The 18,391-nt window shown below is 39.0% G+C and overlaps 1 protein-coding gene across 2 annotated transcripts in view; it reads right to left on the minus strand.

Moving 5' to 3' along the window:
* Positions 1 to 6,591: 6,591 nt before the first annotated feature.
* The window catches only part of EDN3 (endothelin 3), a 110,230-nt gene continuing 98,430 nt past the window's right edge, over positions 6,592 to 18,391 (minus strand). For both annotated transcript variants that reach the window (XM_075176788.1, XM_075176789.1), the window contains exon 4: positions 6,592 to 12,117. In XM_075176788.1, coding sequence (XP_075032889.1) covers positions 12,099 to 12,117 — 19 coding nt within the window. In that variant the 3' untranslated portion in view covers positions 6,592 to 12,098. The remainder of the gene's footprint in view (positions 12,118 to 18,391) is intronic.

Raw genomic sequence — 18,391 nt, forward strand, 5'->3', positions numbered from 1 at the left:
GAAGCACCCATAAACCCTTACTGTGTAGTACCCTGGTTATTCTTAGTTTGGCTTCTAACAACATGGAGCCTAATATATATATATATATATATATATATATATATATATATATATATATATATATATATATATATGTATATTATGCATATATATGTCAATTATGCTGAATTTATTTACTAACAAGGTGTAAATGTGCAATAACCCACAGCAACCATTGAACAATGAGCTTTCATCTGTCTAGTGCACAGTTGCACCCTGTAAGTAAATAATCTATTTACTGAAAAAAATTATAATATTTGAAATAGTTTCTATTTCTTTTTTTTTTTTTATTGTGTTGAAAGCCAGTTTAATAATAGGGAGTGTTTTTATTTTGGTAGATTTTTGTCATTATAATGTGCTTTGTGTGTTTATCGAGCTCACTATAGATTTGTTTTTGGACATTCAGTGGGCTCTATAAACAAATTTGAATTAATTTTATATTTTTTGACTACATTTCAGAAGACTCATTTCCGGTCATATCAACAAAAAGGATTTTGTTGAATTAGGAGAAGCATTTTTTTCTAATAAAATTACAAATGTATTCTCTTATTCTTATGTTGAGCATTATAAGAAAATCCTAAACAGAATAAAAATAATATTGGGTCTCTTGATATTGTTCTATTGGCCTTAGTCATATAGACGCATCAATGCTTTTCCACCATAGATAATTTGCAGAGAATGTTAAAAGTCATATGTCAATGTTACAGTAGGTGACATGTAACAATGCACAGTATTTCTTGCTGTCTAGTATATAGATACTCAAAGTTCTGTGAACTAATCAGAGCATGAGGTCACGTAGGACTGTTGCTTGAAGTAGAAAGCACAATGAAGGCAGTAATTCTGTGTGTTCACAGGGAACTTCATGAGCAATATTCACGAGCCACTGATTTCCAGTAAATTTATAGGCTGTTTTTTCATGAATAATATTTCAGCACATAAAATGGCTAATGGCTGCTTTTATGTAGATGAGAAGATTGAGGGCAGAAAAAATATTCCTAATTCAGCTTGTTTATTAAGTAAACATGAAACTTAGTTCTTTATAAATAACTGTATGAAATTTATACTGAAATCAGGATTACTCCTGCACAGATAAACAAGGGGTTGTAGCACCAATTGTGGTTGCTTGAGATAGTCAAACGCTTTATTCTATACTAAAGTAGTAAGCAGTTATCTTAGTCCTGGATTACTTTCAGCCCAGTCCCAAAACCACCCCCAACTTCCAATGTCCATGGGGTATATTTCCTAAGATGTTGCCTGTATAAAACAATCGGATTCTAGCTGTCATTTTGTAGAATGTACTAAATTAATTATAACTAGAATCCGATTGGTTGCTATTGGCAATATCTCCACTTTCTCAAAACTGCAGTTTAATAAATATACCCTCATTTCTCCTTTCTTGTACTTGTAAAGCACATGTAGAAGGCTCGGTGTCAAACAAGGGGCCATGATGGATATTTATCCCAGAACACAGAGTACACTCAAGAGCCACCGCAGGGGCCGCGTCCTGCGTGGTGCACACAGTCAAACCCATACCTCTTTGTGGGGGGGTCCCTGGTGAAGACCAGCATCACGTTAGACTATGCGCCATGGGAGTTGGAAGCACAATCTTGTAATTTATATGGTGAAATTGCAATCTCATGTGTAATCAGATGCAGTCAGTAACCGAGGAGGACCTTAAGGCGTTCATAAGAGTGAGTAATACCACTTTCATACTGCCACCCCGGCAATATCCCGGGTTTTTCAAGCCGGGTTTTTGCCAGAGCTTGGAGCGTCCCAGCTCAGAAACACCATTCATACTGCACCTCGAACCCGGGAATTTCCCATGTTGACCCCATTCATACTGCACAAGTCTGTGCCCTGGCAATTTGTGGGAGTCATCACCAGAGCAGTTTTCATTGGCTGAAAAATGGTGATGTCATTGAAAGGTGACTGGTTTTTTTTTCTTCCACGGGCTCCCACCGATGACATCATCCTCCAGAGACAGGCAGACAGCCAATCAGCTTGTTTTCTGTGCAACCCGGGTTGAAAAACCCGGGTTGCACCATTCATAGTGCAGGCAACCCGGGTCCGACCCGGGAATTACCCCTCGATAAATCCCGGGTTGAAGACCCGGGTTTTTAGACCCGGGATTTTTGACTTGTACCATTCATACTGCACCAAGACCCGGGTCGTTTGAGCTCGCCCCAGCAAAAACCCGGGATTTTGGTGCAGTATGAATGGGGTATTATTGTGTGCATTTTACAGGTGCACTTACATGGTTGATTTGTGCATGATCAATGCAATTTTGAAGAGTTGATTTTACGGGCACACCCCTTATAAATTGTCGTGAACATAGAGAACATACAGTTATTTATAAGGGTTAACCCATCATATAATTGTGAGTAATAAGGCCTGAATCAAAACTACAGTGTAAATATGATATATCAAATGAATCCATTGATAAATTGAGCTACTAAAGTGTAAAATGTGAAGTCAGAAAGTTTGCTGTGTGTGTATTCAGTGGCTCTGCACTTCCCAGTGTTAGAAGATAGCAGTGTCACCTGTAGCAGCTTCAAAGGGCCCCTGCTGTGAGCTATATCCTGACACAAGTTAGTTTTTGGACACCTGAATAGACTTTGTGGGGCCGGTCACAGCTTGACATCCTTGCAGCCAAAGGCAGCATTTGAAGGCCTATACAGGTATATAGAAATATGAGCTTCAAAGGAAAATGTCTTCATAGTTCATATTTTGGGAAATATGTGTGCCACTCCATACTGAGGAGCAGAAATCACACCAGGGTTGTGAATGACAAGTACTGGCGGTATTAGGGAACAGGTATAATCACATGTCTTTGGGAAAGGTATGTCACATTGTCCTAATTTAATCATGTTTGGTATTTAAATGTGTGGAAGATTATGACCGGTTTATTGAAGGTGGAGTTATCTCTCTGGGATATATCTGTGAAGAATTACCCAAAGGTCAAAACGTTTGGAATATTTGTGAGAAAACTATAGTGACACCCAGGGGACATCCCTGCCCCCTATAAGCATTAGCACTGCCCCTGTGAAGACCATCCCATTTCATTTTGCTTAAAAAACCTGTGTTGGGAAGGGGCAAATAATCAGTTTTTTTGGGATCAATCTAATTGAAGTACTATCCATCTTTTCTGCCTACCTCCAGGCATACAGATTATTATACGTAAGTGATGTGCTGTACTTTTGCAATGTTTTATTTGTATGTCAAATCTTTATCTGTTTTTTTTTTATTATCTGTAAGCATTGTACCTTTTGTATATTAAATCTAACAATTTAATAGTTCTGTCCTTATTGCTCTAAACTAATCCATTGTCTGTTTAGAGGACACAGCTTGCTTGGCTGGATTAACTCTTTAGAAAATAGTGTGTGAAGAGTTAACTGTTTAGCTACCAGAGCACATAATTTGCACAGTTGGGTGATTAAGTCAGGTTTGCTATGGGCCTTATTAGTAGCTTGTGGCAGATGTTAAGAGGTGTGAAGCATGCGTCTGTTGGGAAGGGACCAGTGAAATCTGTAGAGAGGTGGGTTAAGGTTTAGGCTGGAATCCTGTGTGTTCCCTTACAGTGAGCGTCCACCTCACAAGTGCGCAGAGGGCGGTTTGTGACAAAGGGGTTCAGGAGAGATTTCCTGTCAAAATAGAGGCGATATATTTTATGACTATTGGATATATGACAAGATATCAAATCAGGGAGTAGCTAGAGGGGCGTATCCCTGACATAAACGATCACTTCACAGACCACAGCCTACTATCACATTTGGATCAACCCTCTCAACTGAAAAACTTCAATGTTTCCCCTAAAATACTGCTTGATCTTCTAATATTCCATGTCTCTCCTGCTTCCATGATTTTAATTGACAAATATTTTTTTTAAACATTGATTTTCTTATGGCAGGATACAAGAAGACAACAGAGCAATAGCGCAGTATTTTAAGTTCCAATTCTATATATGCTTGTAGTTGATGATGGGGCTGCAGAAAATGATTGGAGCTTCTGTGAATAAATAAAGAGTATATTTGTCAGTGGTTCCATATGTTTCGGGGGCAGTGAAGTTATTCCCAAAATGATTCCTAGAAAGAAACCAGAGACAAGCTCATGCTGCAGTATTAGCATATAACTTTAATAAAGGATGATTAAAAATTTTGTGTATGAAGCATATCTGGAAATAGTTAATTATGCCTGGAAGGTCATATGATTTCCTGTAACTGCAGGCTGGCCCTCTGCACAGAGTGTTGAACATGTTAGATGATTAAAACGTGGTGCTAGGATTGGTTAAAAGCTGGAACTGCTGGAACGAGTCTGATTCCTGCAGCGCCCTCTGCTGCTTGGTGTCTTGAGTGAAGCATGTTGTGTTTTTTCTCCCTGTATAGCGTATTCTGTTCTGCTACACAGATATGTTCTCTGCACTGTGTGTAGCTTTTATTAGTGTTTGTTATATGTATCTCCTACATCTGGAACAACTATTCCACATTTTATATTGCATATATAATCATAGCTTTATAACTTAGCTGTCCATTCCGGCTGCCAGAACGGGATTCTAAGGAGGTTAGCCATCCATTCCAGGTGCCTGAATGAGACTGATTACCTTAGATGTCCACTTTGGCTGCTGGAATGGGGCTCTTAGCAAATTAATCATCCATTCTGCTTGCAAGAATGGATGTCTGAGTACCTTAGCCCCATTCTGGAACTCGTAATGGATGGTTCTGAGTATATCAATTCCGGCTGCCAGAATAGGGCTCTGAGTACCTTCGACATTCATTCTGGGTATCGAAATGGGGGTGTGCCAATACTGCACCTTGAGGTTGTCTCTGGTTTATTTCTAGGAATCATTGTGGGAATAACTTCACTGCCCTCGAAACATATGGAACCACTGACAAATATACTATTTATTTATCCATGGAAGCTCCAAGCATTTTCTGCAACCCCATCATCAACTACAAGCATATATAGAATTGGAACTTAAAATACAGCACTATTGCTCTGTTGTCTTCTTGTATCCTGCCATAAGACACCAAGCAGCAGAGGGCGCTGCAGGAAGCAGAATCATTCCAGCAGTTTCGGCTTTAAACCAATCCTGGCACCATGTTTAATCAACTAACATGTTCAACACTCTGTGCACAGGGCCAGGCCGCAGTTGCAGGAAATCATATGACCTTCCAGGCATTATTAACTAGTTCCAGATAAGCTTTATACAAAGATGTTACACATGAGTATGCTTTTTTACTTATTCTTTATTAAAGTTATGTGATAATAGTGCACAATGAGGTGGCCTCTGGTTTCTTCATAAGAATCATTGTGGAGACAATTTGGCTGCCGCTGAAAGATGTGGAAACAACACTGTGGAAGTTTCAGGCACTTTCTAAATCCCTATAGCCATCTACAAGCCAATAATTTAAATTACTATTGTGTTCTCTCTCTTATCCTGTATTCAGTAGATGAACCATGAGTTGTAATTGGAACCTGAAAGAAGCCGACTGTTAATTAATGGACTATTTATCATGATGTAAAAATTGTTATATTTATCATTACTGTTGCTTACAGTAAAAAATTGCTAAAATCTGGTATTTTATATTGATTTTCTTGTCCATTTTTGCCTAGATGGAGCAAGAGACTAAGTCAGTGGATCCCAAACTTTCTCAGTTCGAGGCACCCCTAGGGTTTCAATAATTCAATAATTTATTCAAGGAACTCCTCAGCCAAAATAATTACCAAGTAGTCCCCCGCCTTGCTTACCACCGACTCTGGCCACGGCACCCCTGTGAGATCGCTGTGGCATCCCAGGGAGCCTTGGCATACAGTTTGGGAACCACTGAATTAAGTCATTTTCTATAAATTTCAACTGAGTTGTGCCACTTCCGATTTATTAGAACGTCTATGTGAATTTAGGCACGAAGAAAGCTTTCCAGCACAATTCGGAGCAACATTAAATATTCCTCCACATTTAAATGGTTTGTCCTGCAAAATGACATCTAATTTTTGTAGTAGAGGGGTGAATACCACCCTTTCCATCTGCCCATTAGCACAAGCTATTAGAGGACACTGTCTTGCAAATAGAGTAATAATGTGAGAATAGGTCTGCTGTTTGTTTGCTCTGCTCCACCAGTGTGTGACTGACCCTTAGTAAGTAGCGGCATAATCTGCACAATACAATCACAGTTTACTTTTGCAGATTATCTTGAAGCGAAGAGGATACAGTGAGTCAGGTTTCTTTATAACAAAAAAAAAGTTACATTTTAATAGATATTTTATATATATATATATATATATATATATATATAGATTTTCTTCTACAAAAAAGTCCAGACAAAATGTAATATTGGAAATGTTTCCACAATAAATAGTCCACATTTATAACTGTACATAGCACAAGCCGGCAGATAGGGAGCAGATATACAATGATGAAAAATACATGTTGCTTGATGCAAGGATAACTGATATCTCTTTATAGTATGACTTTTTGGCAAAGACCTTTAAAGCACAGTTTAAGGCACTTTCTATGTGTCACAGTAAAAGCAAAGTGAAACTTTAATAGCTGGTTGATTTTTCTTTTTTTTTTTTTTTTTTAGCAAAATACAAACTTACGATACATTAAAATTTCTATTGTAAGCACATTGACGACATATTTTCACTGATGAATGAACTAAACCTAGATTCCATATGTTATGCCACAAATATATTTGTCTTAATGCAAATAGGAAAAAACATGTATGAATGGATATTGTAAATAGGAAACTGAGAACTTAGATATTTTTACATTTAACTGTTTCAGTAGACTGGTGTATAGTTTAGCTTTATTGAAAGTATGAGCCATGGACACACTATAAAATGTGACCATATGACAGCAATTCGTACATATTTTATTTGCTATGCTTTATATTTTTTTAATGTATTTTAAAAGGGCTAAAAATAATTCCAAAACACATTGTTCAACTTTGGAGCGTCTTATCTGATTGGTATATAAAAGATAGTTTTTTAGGATACAAGTAGTGAGCAGCTTGGACTCATCTACATATAAACTTATAAGCTATGCTTTGGCATTTGAGATTGTTGTGCTATTTCAACATGACTTTGCTCTTGAATAAGAGATATGTTTTGATTTTTGATGTTTGCTTAAAATAATGGGGGGGGGGATTATAGTCCATGACTGTTTGTCAGTCATGATAAACCTGAACAATGCACTTTTTGGAGTTAAATTGTCTTTAAGAGCATCTGAACTTGATAAACTATTAATTGATGTTTTAAACCTATAAGTGTCCATAACCATATTTTTTATAACTATTCTTATTTTACCGATTAATAAATTATCTCTTTATATTTTCCTATTTAATACCTAATTGATGCATATATTTTAATAGAAATAACAGGTTTACTTTCTATACAATACAATAAATTAAATGTTTTAATCCAAATCCAAATCACAGGACTCCCATTTTCAGCTAGGACCCGACTTAAGATATAGATCAGGTACTAGCTATTTAAAACTAAAAAGGTACTTTTGAAAATACCATTAGATCAGAGTGGCACATGATCTGTCTTTTAACTGCACCAATGTCCGTGACTAAAGAGTTACAAACATTAAAAAGTTAGCCCATGCTTTTGGCAGAGATATAGTACTGCTAATATTATCCTTGCCCTGGATCTGCTTATATAGTGATGGTCAACAGCTGGCCCTGATTCCTATCACTGTATTAATGTCTTACAGCAGCCCTGACCACCAGTATATCTATTACTTCGCTCTCGCTTGCATGGTATGCATTTGGCATCAAGGAGAAACTGTCAGACAGAGGCATAACATGGTTATATAAGGCGTTTGCTTTAGATATCCAAGTAGTTCATTTTGCACATCATTTTCATACCATTTAGAATATGTTCCATTAAAACACAACTTTAAGCGAGCAAGTATTATATTGCTTAGTGTCAGGCAAAAGAGGGAATTTATCAATCACAGAATGGTGCAGACCTGCACTGCTTCTATGTTTTCTCAAGTGCCCTTAATTGCCCAACTAACACATTGTAAGGTGCCCACTCACACTGGATAATCTGTCTGGACCTGGCTTAGCATACTTACCAGAGAATGTTGAAAAAGAGGGAAACGTCACCTCTGTCCAGCATTGAACCACCTTAGGACTACCCCTTTAGTCATCAATTTGAACTTTTTCTCCTAAAACTCTGCTTCATTTAGGTCTTAATAATGAGGGGATGGTGGGTCTATATTCATTACGTGTCACTTTTATGTAAAAAAAAAAAATGCAACTCGAAGGTGCAAAATCTGCGAGGTGTCAGAAAAATCAAGTCCTTCTGCAGTGAGGATAAGGCTGTGCGCCTCCCTATAAAACAAACACCCCTGTACTGCAACCGTCTCCAACACATTCTCATTGACATCTCATCCTGCTACACAAATCTTGTTTTGCATGTTGGGCAAATGTAGGTGCATTTCTGCACCTTACCTATTAGGAAAACACCCCAAACTACTGCACCCCTCCTATATGCCACCAACTTGGCCCACAAATCCTCATAAATGATTATTAAAGATTCTGCATCTCATTTTAAACATGGTGTTTAATCATTCCAACATTGGCATGTAGTAATGAATGCATTTTTATAATTAGGTTTTGTAGAGTATTAGTGCAAGTTTATAAATGGATAGAATAGATCAGTGTAGAAGTGATTTAGCAGCGTGCTTGAAAGGCTGTGCACAGTCTACTCTATCTGTGTTTTACTCTAGGTGAAATTTAAGGTATAAACTGGGACAAAACAATTGTCATGTTAATGTGAAAATAAAGCAATCTGTTAGCTTGTTAGGATTAGATAAAAAAAAATAAAGAAATATTGGTTATTACAATGTTCGTTTTTGCCTGCACTGGATGTTTTTCAGTCAACCGATACATATATTAAGGAGCAACAATTCAGAAGTATTAAAACTGTTGACACATTCAAGCTATAGTTCAGGATTCAATGTATTACAAAAACCCATTGCAAGACATGCTGAATCCCAAATGGAGTCTGAACCCCAATTTCAGTATAAAAATTAACCCCCTCCACCACTGAGGCGCTCCTCACCCCTGTGCTGAGAACGTTTGGGCTCATCATATATTTATTGCCTGCAAACCAGGATATAAATAAACATGGGGTACAATCATTTCAAATTGGGGACATCCCTCTTTCAAACAAGGGTACCCCAGCTTTCTTAGTGCCAGGGACAGAAAGATAGGCGACATATACACACGCACAATCAGAAAACCCGCAGATCATGGTGGGAAGTGATCTGTAGGTTTTCTTAACCTCTTAGATACAAAGGACGAGAGGGCATTGTCCTGAACACTTTAGGGGGTTGTGAGTCCTTAGCACTCAAGGAGTTAAGAAAAGAGAGACGCCCTTACAAGAAAATTATATCTGTAATGTTTCATAAAAATGAAAGCTGCTTCAGTGTATCCCTACTAGAAATTCTCTAGTATTATGCTCTCTGGATATAGACTTATCCTCATCTAGGATCAATCCTTCTATGATGACCAATAACTAAACAACTGGATGATCTGGTTTAGCTCTCATGCAGAATCTTATAAAGTGAAGATTAAAACTAAAAAAGCAACACTGTATACTTCTTTGATTTAATGTTCTATGGTTTGGGCCAAGTTAACCTCTCAAAATTTTTCATTATTAGGTTAACCGGTATATAGAGCATTAATAATATTATTTATTATTCAGTACTAATTTTGAGTAGAGTGGATTAAAATCATGCATAGTCATTTTTTGGGGGATTTTATGGTTAGCAGGTATCAATTGTGTACTCTATATGCAAATTAGCTTGTCAAACTGAACATAAATGGGCATTATTTAGATTGTGTTCCAATAACTTTGCCTATGAATTGTACTTGTAATTCGGATCACACACTAACTTATTAAAATGATATCCTTATAACTTGTATTTGCATAACAATTACATTGTTTGCTTTAAATTAATGTTATAGTTTATAACTACACTACTTTGTAGATAAATTTAAGGGGAATTTTGTACATTATTAAAACAGTTACATATACCAATTGTTAACAATTTAAAATTTTTTTTGTTAAACACACTGAATACGATTATTATACTAGTGAAAATATATGCAATAAAAGAGTTAGGTCACAGTTTAGCGATGGTTTAGAACTGTGCACCTACTTATTACGTAACTTATGGGGCTTGTCAGAGCTCAGCAGTTTACACACCGTGTGATCTAAGAGAATACAATATTATACTCTGTAATTACAGAAGACTATTTAGACCATAGTATAGCACATTAAAAAGAAATTCTCCATCCAAAATATTTTTTTTATGTAGAATGTGTGGGGCATCTCTGAAGATGACCAAGGATACTAAAAGGTATCTGTCCACAGCAGATTTTCATGTACTTTCCTCTGCCGTCCACCTGTCATCTCTGAAAGTTGCTGTGATAACCATGCGCGGTTGGCTAATAATATTATTATTTAATAATATTTGTAGAAACAGCAGTCTGAAACCACTGCAAACAGATCCCCAAAATATCCTAAATGTGATTTGTAGTTTACTTAAGAAGAGTACACACAGCAACCTGACAGTGAAGCGACTCAATTCAATGAGACACTCACTGCAGAGGAAAGTAGCTAATCACTTGTAGTGTAAGTATATTGTGTACATAAATGATACACATGCAAACTACTTACAAGGGCAGATAACCCCTTTAAGTCTCTACTATATCCCAATTGTAACACAAAAAATATAATTTTATTACAAATGCATTAATAAAATATGGTCATCCTGAGTTTCCAAATTTCCAAATGTGGTTAAGCATTTCTTTATGAGGCAAAATAAAACAAATGTTGATACATGACCCTGAGAGAGCAAAATTTCCTATCCAGTAAAACCTTTCAAAATGTTTTATTTTATTTTTATCTGCCAAAAAATGCTGAGCTATTAATTATAATGTTTCTAATCATTGTTTATATCTGTACTCATGAGGTAGGCAACCTGTGGCTCTCCAGCTGTTGTGGAACTCTAAGTTCCAAAATGCCCTACCAGCCAAAGGTTGCCTCACAAACTCTATAATATACAGCGTGGAATGTGTTATATAAAAATCCAATGGAATCCTTGTGATAAAATTGCTTCCAGTGACCTTTGCTGTCCAAAGTGCCAATAGACATTATAGCAGGATGTTTATATTTCCAGAGTTGAATAGAAGCATTTTGTGTTATTTATACAGTGAATTTATGTGCCTCATTTCATCAGTTAAGCCTTTCCCAATGTATTAGGACAGACTCCTTGTTGTACAGCTCTGGTTACCACTCTCTACTGGACTATATTTTCAGTCACTGTAGGCAGACATAAAAATTCACAAAGACAAATTGTATGACTGTTCAGCTTGAAGTCCAGAGTCATATTCATTGCAGAAGTGAAAGGATGATATGCATTGTACTAAGCACAGAGTTTCCTTTTGCACCAATGGTCTCTGTCTTCAACTATATGAGCTAGCATTTCCCAGTATATGCGGGTTCCATATGTCACTGTAGTGGTCCTTGGAACTGGTCACCAGTCTTGAATGTAGACATGTAGGTAATCAGATGATAACTGTCAGACAAAGGTTGATGTTGATGAATGAGCAAAGCTTTCCTATGTATAATTATTTGTTTAAAAGATATGCAGTAGGTTTAACACAGCTTTTTTGCATTAAAAGAGAGCACTTTACAAGATGCTGATTGGATATAAGCATTTTTTTTGAAAATATGGTTTTTTTTTCCCGTGTAAAGGGCTTTTGAGGTCTGCAACACATTGTTCTAGAACACAATATATTGAAGTCCCCTCTAGAGGTGGTTGAATGAGCGGTTGGACTTTATATGGTTCTCTCATCCGTAGGACATACCCGCTATCATTCTTCACTTTACACATATACTGGATGTGAGGTAAGGACATTATCTTTAGAACCAAAATGCCTTATGTCTCTTGTGCCGGAATGGTTGATGGGCTGCTGTGTCCACCCTTTGCCTACTGCAACATAGCCTTCAGACACAAGCATCTCAGAAACTTCCTTCTCCTAAACAGCACCTTCAGACCTAGTTTACAAAAAAAAAAAAAGAAAAGATATCAAAATTCATAATCATGGAAACATTTCCCAATTACATAAGCCCAGCTGTCCCAAAAGACAGACCCAAGTGTCAGTCATTTGGGAGCAGAACTTTGTCAAATATAAGCAGGGTTTGGAAGCATAGACTTGATCTTGTAATGACTATTGGGAGATGTATAGTATCACTAAAATGCTTCCGTTTCACATCCAGGTGTTGTTCTAGTTCAGGCCTGACCAACCTGTGGCTCTCCAGGTGTTGTATGTTGGTACCTGTAGTTTCATCTTATTAGCTATAGGTTGGCTATCTGCTGGCAAAGCATACTGAGGCTTGTAGGTTCAAAACACTTGGGAGAGCCACAGGTTGGCCAGGTCTGTTCTAGATTGTTGGGCTGGGAAATTTAGGTTGCAACTTATTACAGTTATGATTTCAGAGTATAATTTTGAAACAGTATTTTTTTTCTGTCTATAAGGAAATCTTATCCCAATAGCAAGCGTCTGAACAACCTCCCCAAAATGGACAAAACATTCAGACATTATTTAAAGTGAATTAGTTGCAGCCATTGTCTGAGTGGAACCAATAATGTTTAGCTCATCAACTCTCAGTGATGTCACTGGTACCCAGTGAATTGATCAGCTACAGTTTTTTTTTTTTTTTTGGGGGGGGGGGAATTGATTCCATTGTGTGTAGGCAACCAATACACTTTAAAGGATCACTAAACCCTAAACTGAAATATACAGACTGAACAATGTATTTTACATTCATGGTTCATGTGTTACTCTGAAATCCAATGCAGCCCCTGTAACAAAATAAAGAGTTATGTCCATACATATTTAGGACAGTGTCCTGGTGGGATCTGATGCAGGCCAAAAAGCCATTTCTGACGGAATTTGAGTTGCTGTGGTATCACTGGCCCAGCCCATGTGTATGAATTTACCAATCCACAAAGAACATTTGTGCAAAGCAAATCTGGAAGCTGTCATTCACTTTCTGCCTCTTTAATTAGAGAAGCACCTCCCTCTACCAAGGTAAGCTGCTGCACAGGAGTGATAAACATGGTGGACATTTAATAAAATATAAAAACTCAGTTCATGTATGTTATTGAGCTCTGTAATACACAACCATTACAATATATTTGTCTTAAATAGTGGCTTTTCCACAATACTTCCCGGACTGTGGTATTTATTTCAAACATTTCCTATAAATATCCCATTCTAGGATCTTGGCCAACCTGCAGCAGATTATTACCATGTTTGTCTGGGCTGATAAGAAGCCCTGCGTAAATTCGCAGATTTTACAAAGTCCTGGACTGACCGATGGTTTGTGGCCTCCAAAGTAAAAAAAAAAAAAAAAGAGCTTGTATGCGGCTCAGTTGGTGCAATGTATTCAGTGGTATTCCCCTCCTGGTTCTAGATTCGCTCTCCTCTCACTCCACCTCTGCAATTCTCTGGTCCCAGCGTTCATCCTGGCTCCCAGAGGCCTGCTCTCACTCAGTCACTCACTTCTATCTCACACTATGGTCTTGTTGCAACCATATCTATAAACCGGCTCCTTCACCTCCTCTCGTCTCCCTTTGGTATAACCAGAGTTTCCTTCAGGCCTTGAACCTTACTACCTCCCCTCATGTTTGCAATAGGCCTCCACTTTATTAACGAACTTCCAGTGCTGGACGTGTTCCCTAGTTTTGCTGCTCTTCAGGACACACAAACATTTCCCACCACTGCCTTTAATCAATTTCTTAAAATCTTCCGCCAGAGTCTCTGCCAGACCCCTCTATACTTTTGAGCAATATTGCCTCTGCAGAGGACCTCATCTCCCCTCTGTACCATTCCATACTCACGTCGACAACCCAGCACACACCTACCCTTGTTAGGAATTGGGATAGGGACCTTGGTGGGGAACTAGACGAGGAAGATAGGTCAGACGTATGGGATGGAGTGTCTAAATCTTCTCCTAATGTTTGGGTTAAAGAAAATGTATACACACGTTTCCAACCAGGCTCCATAAAATCTTCCCTAATTCTTCTCCCCTTTGTTGGAGAGCATGTCAGGAAGCAGGTTTATTCTTATACATTTTAGTGGTCATGACAGGTTATACAGATATTTTAGTCAGAAGTTCATACTTCAGCCAACACTCTCACTTCCACGAACCTTTATTTTATACCGCAAAATGTTCTACCTCCGCTGCTCACAAACGCCTTAATAAACCACCAAACATCACCAGATGTTTTTTAGTGGAACTACTAGTATAATAGCAAGCTTTTGGAAGGACCAAATTATCCTTCTATGCAAGCCCTTAGAACAAAGATTTGGTTCATCTCCGAAATGTAACATACAACTAACATCTAAAACTTGGTCTCCCTGTACCCAATTTAATAGCATGTCTTTCCCCCTTTATACTTAGCTTTGTCTTGATTATTATTGTTCACCGACCTGTTCTTCTGTTTTATTGCTTCTACCTAGATGCCTGACGGATCCCCTTTCCCCCCTATCTTTTCCTCTTCTTTCCTCTTCCCCCTTTCCTTCCCATTACTTGAAACAAACTTATATGAAGGTTAAATTTTTATCTTTGTTGCTCCTCATCTATTATTTGAGCTGCCCTTGTTGTTGATAATTATTGATTTTCACTGTTATAAGCAGCCCTGTTATTCTTTTTGCTATTTCTCTGTTTATGCTTGAAGTTCTCAATAAAACATTTAATATGTCGGAAAATCACAAAAACTATCTTTTTAAAGTTAATTGATACATGTCAGCTGAGATCTTTAGTAAACATGGAAGAAAAATGTTTGTATTAAAGTTTTTAACCTAAGAGGGCAGTAGAAAGGCAATCAGAATGAATTTAAAATTATCTTATTTAGGGAAATACATTTATTTTTAATTTAACTGAGCTGCTATCCCTTTCACTAGTATAAGAGGTTTGCTTGATTCATTGATGGGAATCAATTTTAAAGCAATAATTGCACATGACATAATAGTGATGTCAGAGGTTATGATGGGCTGCTGGTGAGGGTGAGCAGCTTGAATTGAGTTCTGGAGGTAATGGGGAGCCAGTGTAGGGATTTGCAGAGTGGTGTTGTAGACGAGGAGCAGCAGGAGAGGAAGAATAGTATAGCTGCATTCAGGACATATTATAGAGAGAAGGCCAGCTAGGTGATAGTTGCATAAGTCAAGGCAAGAGATTGAGTGACTAAACAATGGTTTTGATTATATCCCGAGTGAGAAAGGGGGGTATACTGGCAATGTTTAGAAGAAGGGGATGACAAGACTGCATGAAGGACTGGATGTGTGGAGTGAAGCTGAAGTCGATGATGACATGCGCATGGGGTACAGTGGATAGAGTGATGCTGTCAACCATGAGAGAGGCAAGGAGAGAGATAGTGACTTTATGAGGGGAATAGATCATAAGCTTTGTGTTGGACATTTTGAGTTTGAAGTAGCATTGAGACATCCAGGTGGAGGTGGCAGAGTCAGTTATAAACTCAGGCTGAGGAGGAGAGATGTCCGGGAAGGAGAGAAAGATTTGCGTGTTATCTGCATAGAGGTCATAGCAGAGGCCAAAGGAGCATATGAGTTCACAGAGAGAAGAGGTTTAAAGAGAGAAAAGCAGAAAACAGAACAAAGCCTTGAAGGGCCCCAACAGATAGAGGAAGGGCACATGAATCATAAATAGAGACATTGAAAGAGCTATTGGAAAGGTAGGTGGTAAACCAGAAGAGGACAGTAATCTACTCTTAGCTAAGAGTACAGTCATGGCCAAAAGTTTTGAGAAGGACACAAATATTGGTTTTCACAAAGTTTCAGTGTTTTTAGACCTTTCTGTCAGATGTTGCTATGGTATAATGAAGTAAAATTACAAGCTTTTCATAAGTGTCAAACGCTTTTATTGACAATAACATTAAATTTATGCAAAGATTCAATATTTGCAGTGTTGACCCTTCTTTTTGAAGACCTCTGCAATTCGCTCTGGCATGCTGTCAATCAATTTCTGGGCCACATACTAATTGATGGCCGCCCATTCTTGCCTAATCAATGCTTGGAATTTGTCGGAATATGTGGGGGTTTTTTTGTCCACCCGCCTCTTGAGGATTGACCACAAGTTCTCAATGGTATCAAGGTCTTGGGAGTTTCCTGGCCATGGACCCAAAATTTCAATGTTTTGACTCCTGAGCCACTTAGTTATCACTTTTGCCTTATGACAAGGTACTCCATCATGCTGGAAAAGACATTGTTCGTCACCAAACTGTTCTTGGATTTTTGGGAGAAGTTGCTCTTGGAGGATGTTTTGGTACCATTCTTTATTCATGGCTGTGTTCTTAGACATCGAAATTTTGGGTCCATGGCCAGGAAACTTCCCAGACCTTAGTCTTAGACCTTAGCCCACGGAGTGATCAGTCTCATTTTTACGAAAAAAAATATACAGCCCCTGCTGGAGATGATGACTTCCTAATAAATTCTCGCTGCAGGTTCTCCGAGATGTATTGAGACATGGCACGGTTCTCTGGAAGAGAGAGAGAGGATAAATCCTGCCTTTATGAATAGGTCAATCTGAAATAAGATCAATGGAATAGTCCCAGGGCCTATGAGGAGGCAGGACCTCAGAAGCGGCTTTATAGAAAAATTCTTGAAAAGCCGCATAGGAAGCAGGAAGAGACAACTAAGGGGGGGAGCATGTGGCAAGGAACGACAGTGGAAACAGGTCTCACGGAGGATAGACAACCTTTGTGGCATTGTGGACCCAATGACGTGACTTGGGCCAACTCCCAATCGAACTGTGGTACATGGATTCTAAGCCAAGGCAGTCCCAGGATGACCAAGTTCACAGATTCCGGGAGGACCAGGAATTCAATCCATTCGGAATGTAGCCCGGGTAGAAAGATGTAGTTGCAATGCCAATTTGGCAGAGATGTAATTAGCGGCAGAGTCGGAATCCACAAAGGCATGCGTCAAGAAAGGCCCACTAGGACACTCCAAAGAGATAGCCATGGAAAAGTCAGGTCGGGTGGAAGTGTAGGGAGTGATAAATTTGACTCCTAGGTCGGCCTCCCTGACACAGACTAGGAGGAGGCGTTCCCTGGTCTCTTGGGGTATTTGGAAATTAGATGACCGGACTCCCCACAATACAAAGGTTTAATTTAATTTGTCTCTCCCGTTCTTCAAAAGGCGACAAGACCGTCCTATTTGCATAGGTTCCTCAGGTGGTAAAGGAGGGTTCTGGAACTGAGGAGTCAGACGTAGAGAAAAACATCTAGTAGTTGCTCTCTCCTGAGTGTGTTCCCGAAAACGCAGATCCACACAATTGCAGAGTGAAATTAAGGCATTGAGATCAGCAGGCAATTCACAGGAGACCAGTTCATCCTTAATACAGTCCGCTAGTCCCTCCCACAAGTGCCTCATTATTCCACTTTAATTTGGAATCAAATGTGCGAAACAAACCTGTGCCAAGGTTCCCAGACCGTGGATCAGTATGCAGTTTTAAGAGACTGGATGCTGCCAGGGAGACCCTCCCAGGCTCGAAGACTTTGGGAAAGGCCTCAATAAAGGAGGAAGAGTTCCATAATAAGGGATCGTCCGTTTCCAGAGAGGGGAGGCCCAGGCTAAGGCTTGTCCGTAAAGTAATGAGATTATAAATGTTACTTTAGTACGTTCCGAAGGAAAAGAGGATGAGTTGATCTCAAACTGTATTGAGCATTGATTCAGAAATCTGCGACACTTCTTTGGATACCCATCAAATCTTTCAGGCGGGGGAATCCGTAAATTAGTAGCAGCTGCAGTAGAAGGTGTAGAAACATGCTGTGTCACCTCTGCCGGCCGGGAGGTGGTTAGAGAGGCCTACAGAGTATCCAGCTGAGAAACTACCCCCTGAAAACACTGAAATGGGCCTGTTCGGAGTCCTCATGTTGGGCAAGATGGAGTAACAGATTGCGAGCCGATGGTTTACCAGTGCACTCAGTGGTCATGGCCAGAGATTACGGCAATGGCTAGCAGGTAACTGAGGCCTACTTACTGGTATTGTCACCGCTAAACAAGGAGGTACAGAGTCTAAACGTGCCCCTGGTCTTCGCCAGGGACCCCTGCAGGGGAGTTTGGAATTAGCTGCAAAGACATGCAGGTCGCGGCCCTCCTATTTAGCCACCAGTGAAGTAATAGGTGAATAAGAGAGGCCAAGCAATCTGAGGTCAGGCCGTGCGGGCAGAGATGTACAACAGGGTCAGGCAGAGGCAGTGTCAGGAAACCGTAAGTCAAACCAGGCAAACTGTAAATGCCAG

This window comes from Mixophyes fleayi, chromosome 6, assembly GCF_038048845.1.
Source record: "Mixophyes fleayi isolate aMixFle1 chromosome 6, aMixFle1.hap1, whole genome shotgun sequence".
Lineage (NCBI taxonomy): Eukaryota > Metazoa > Chordata > Amphibia > Anura > Limnodynastidae > Mixophyes > Mixophyes fleayi.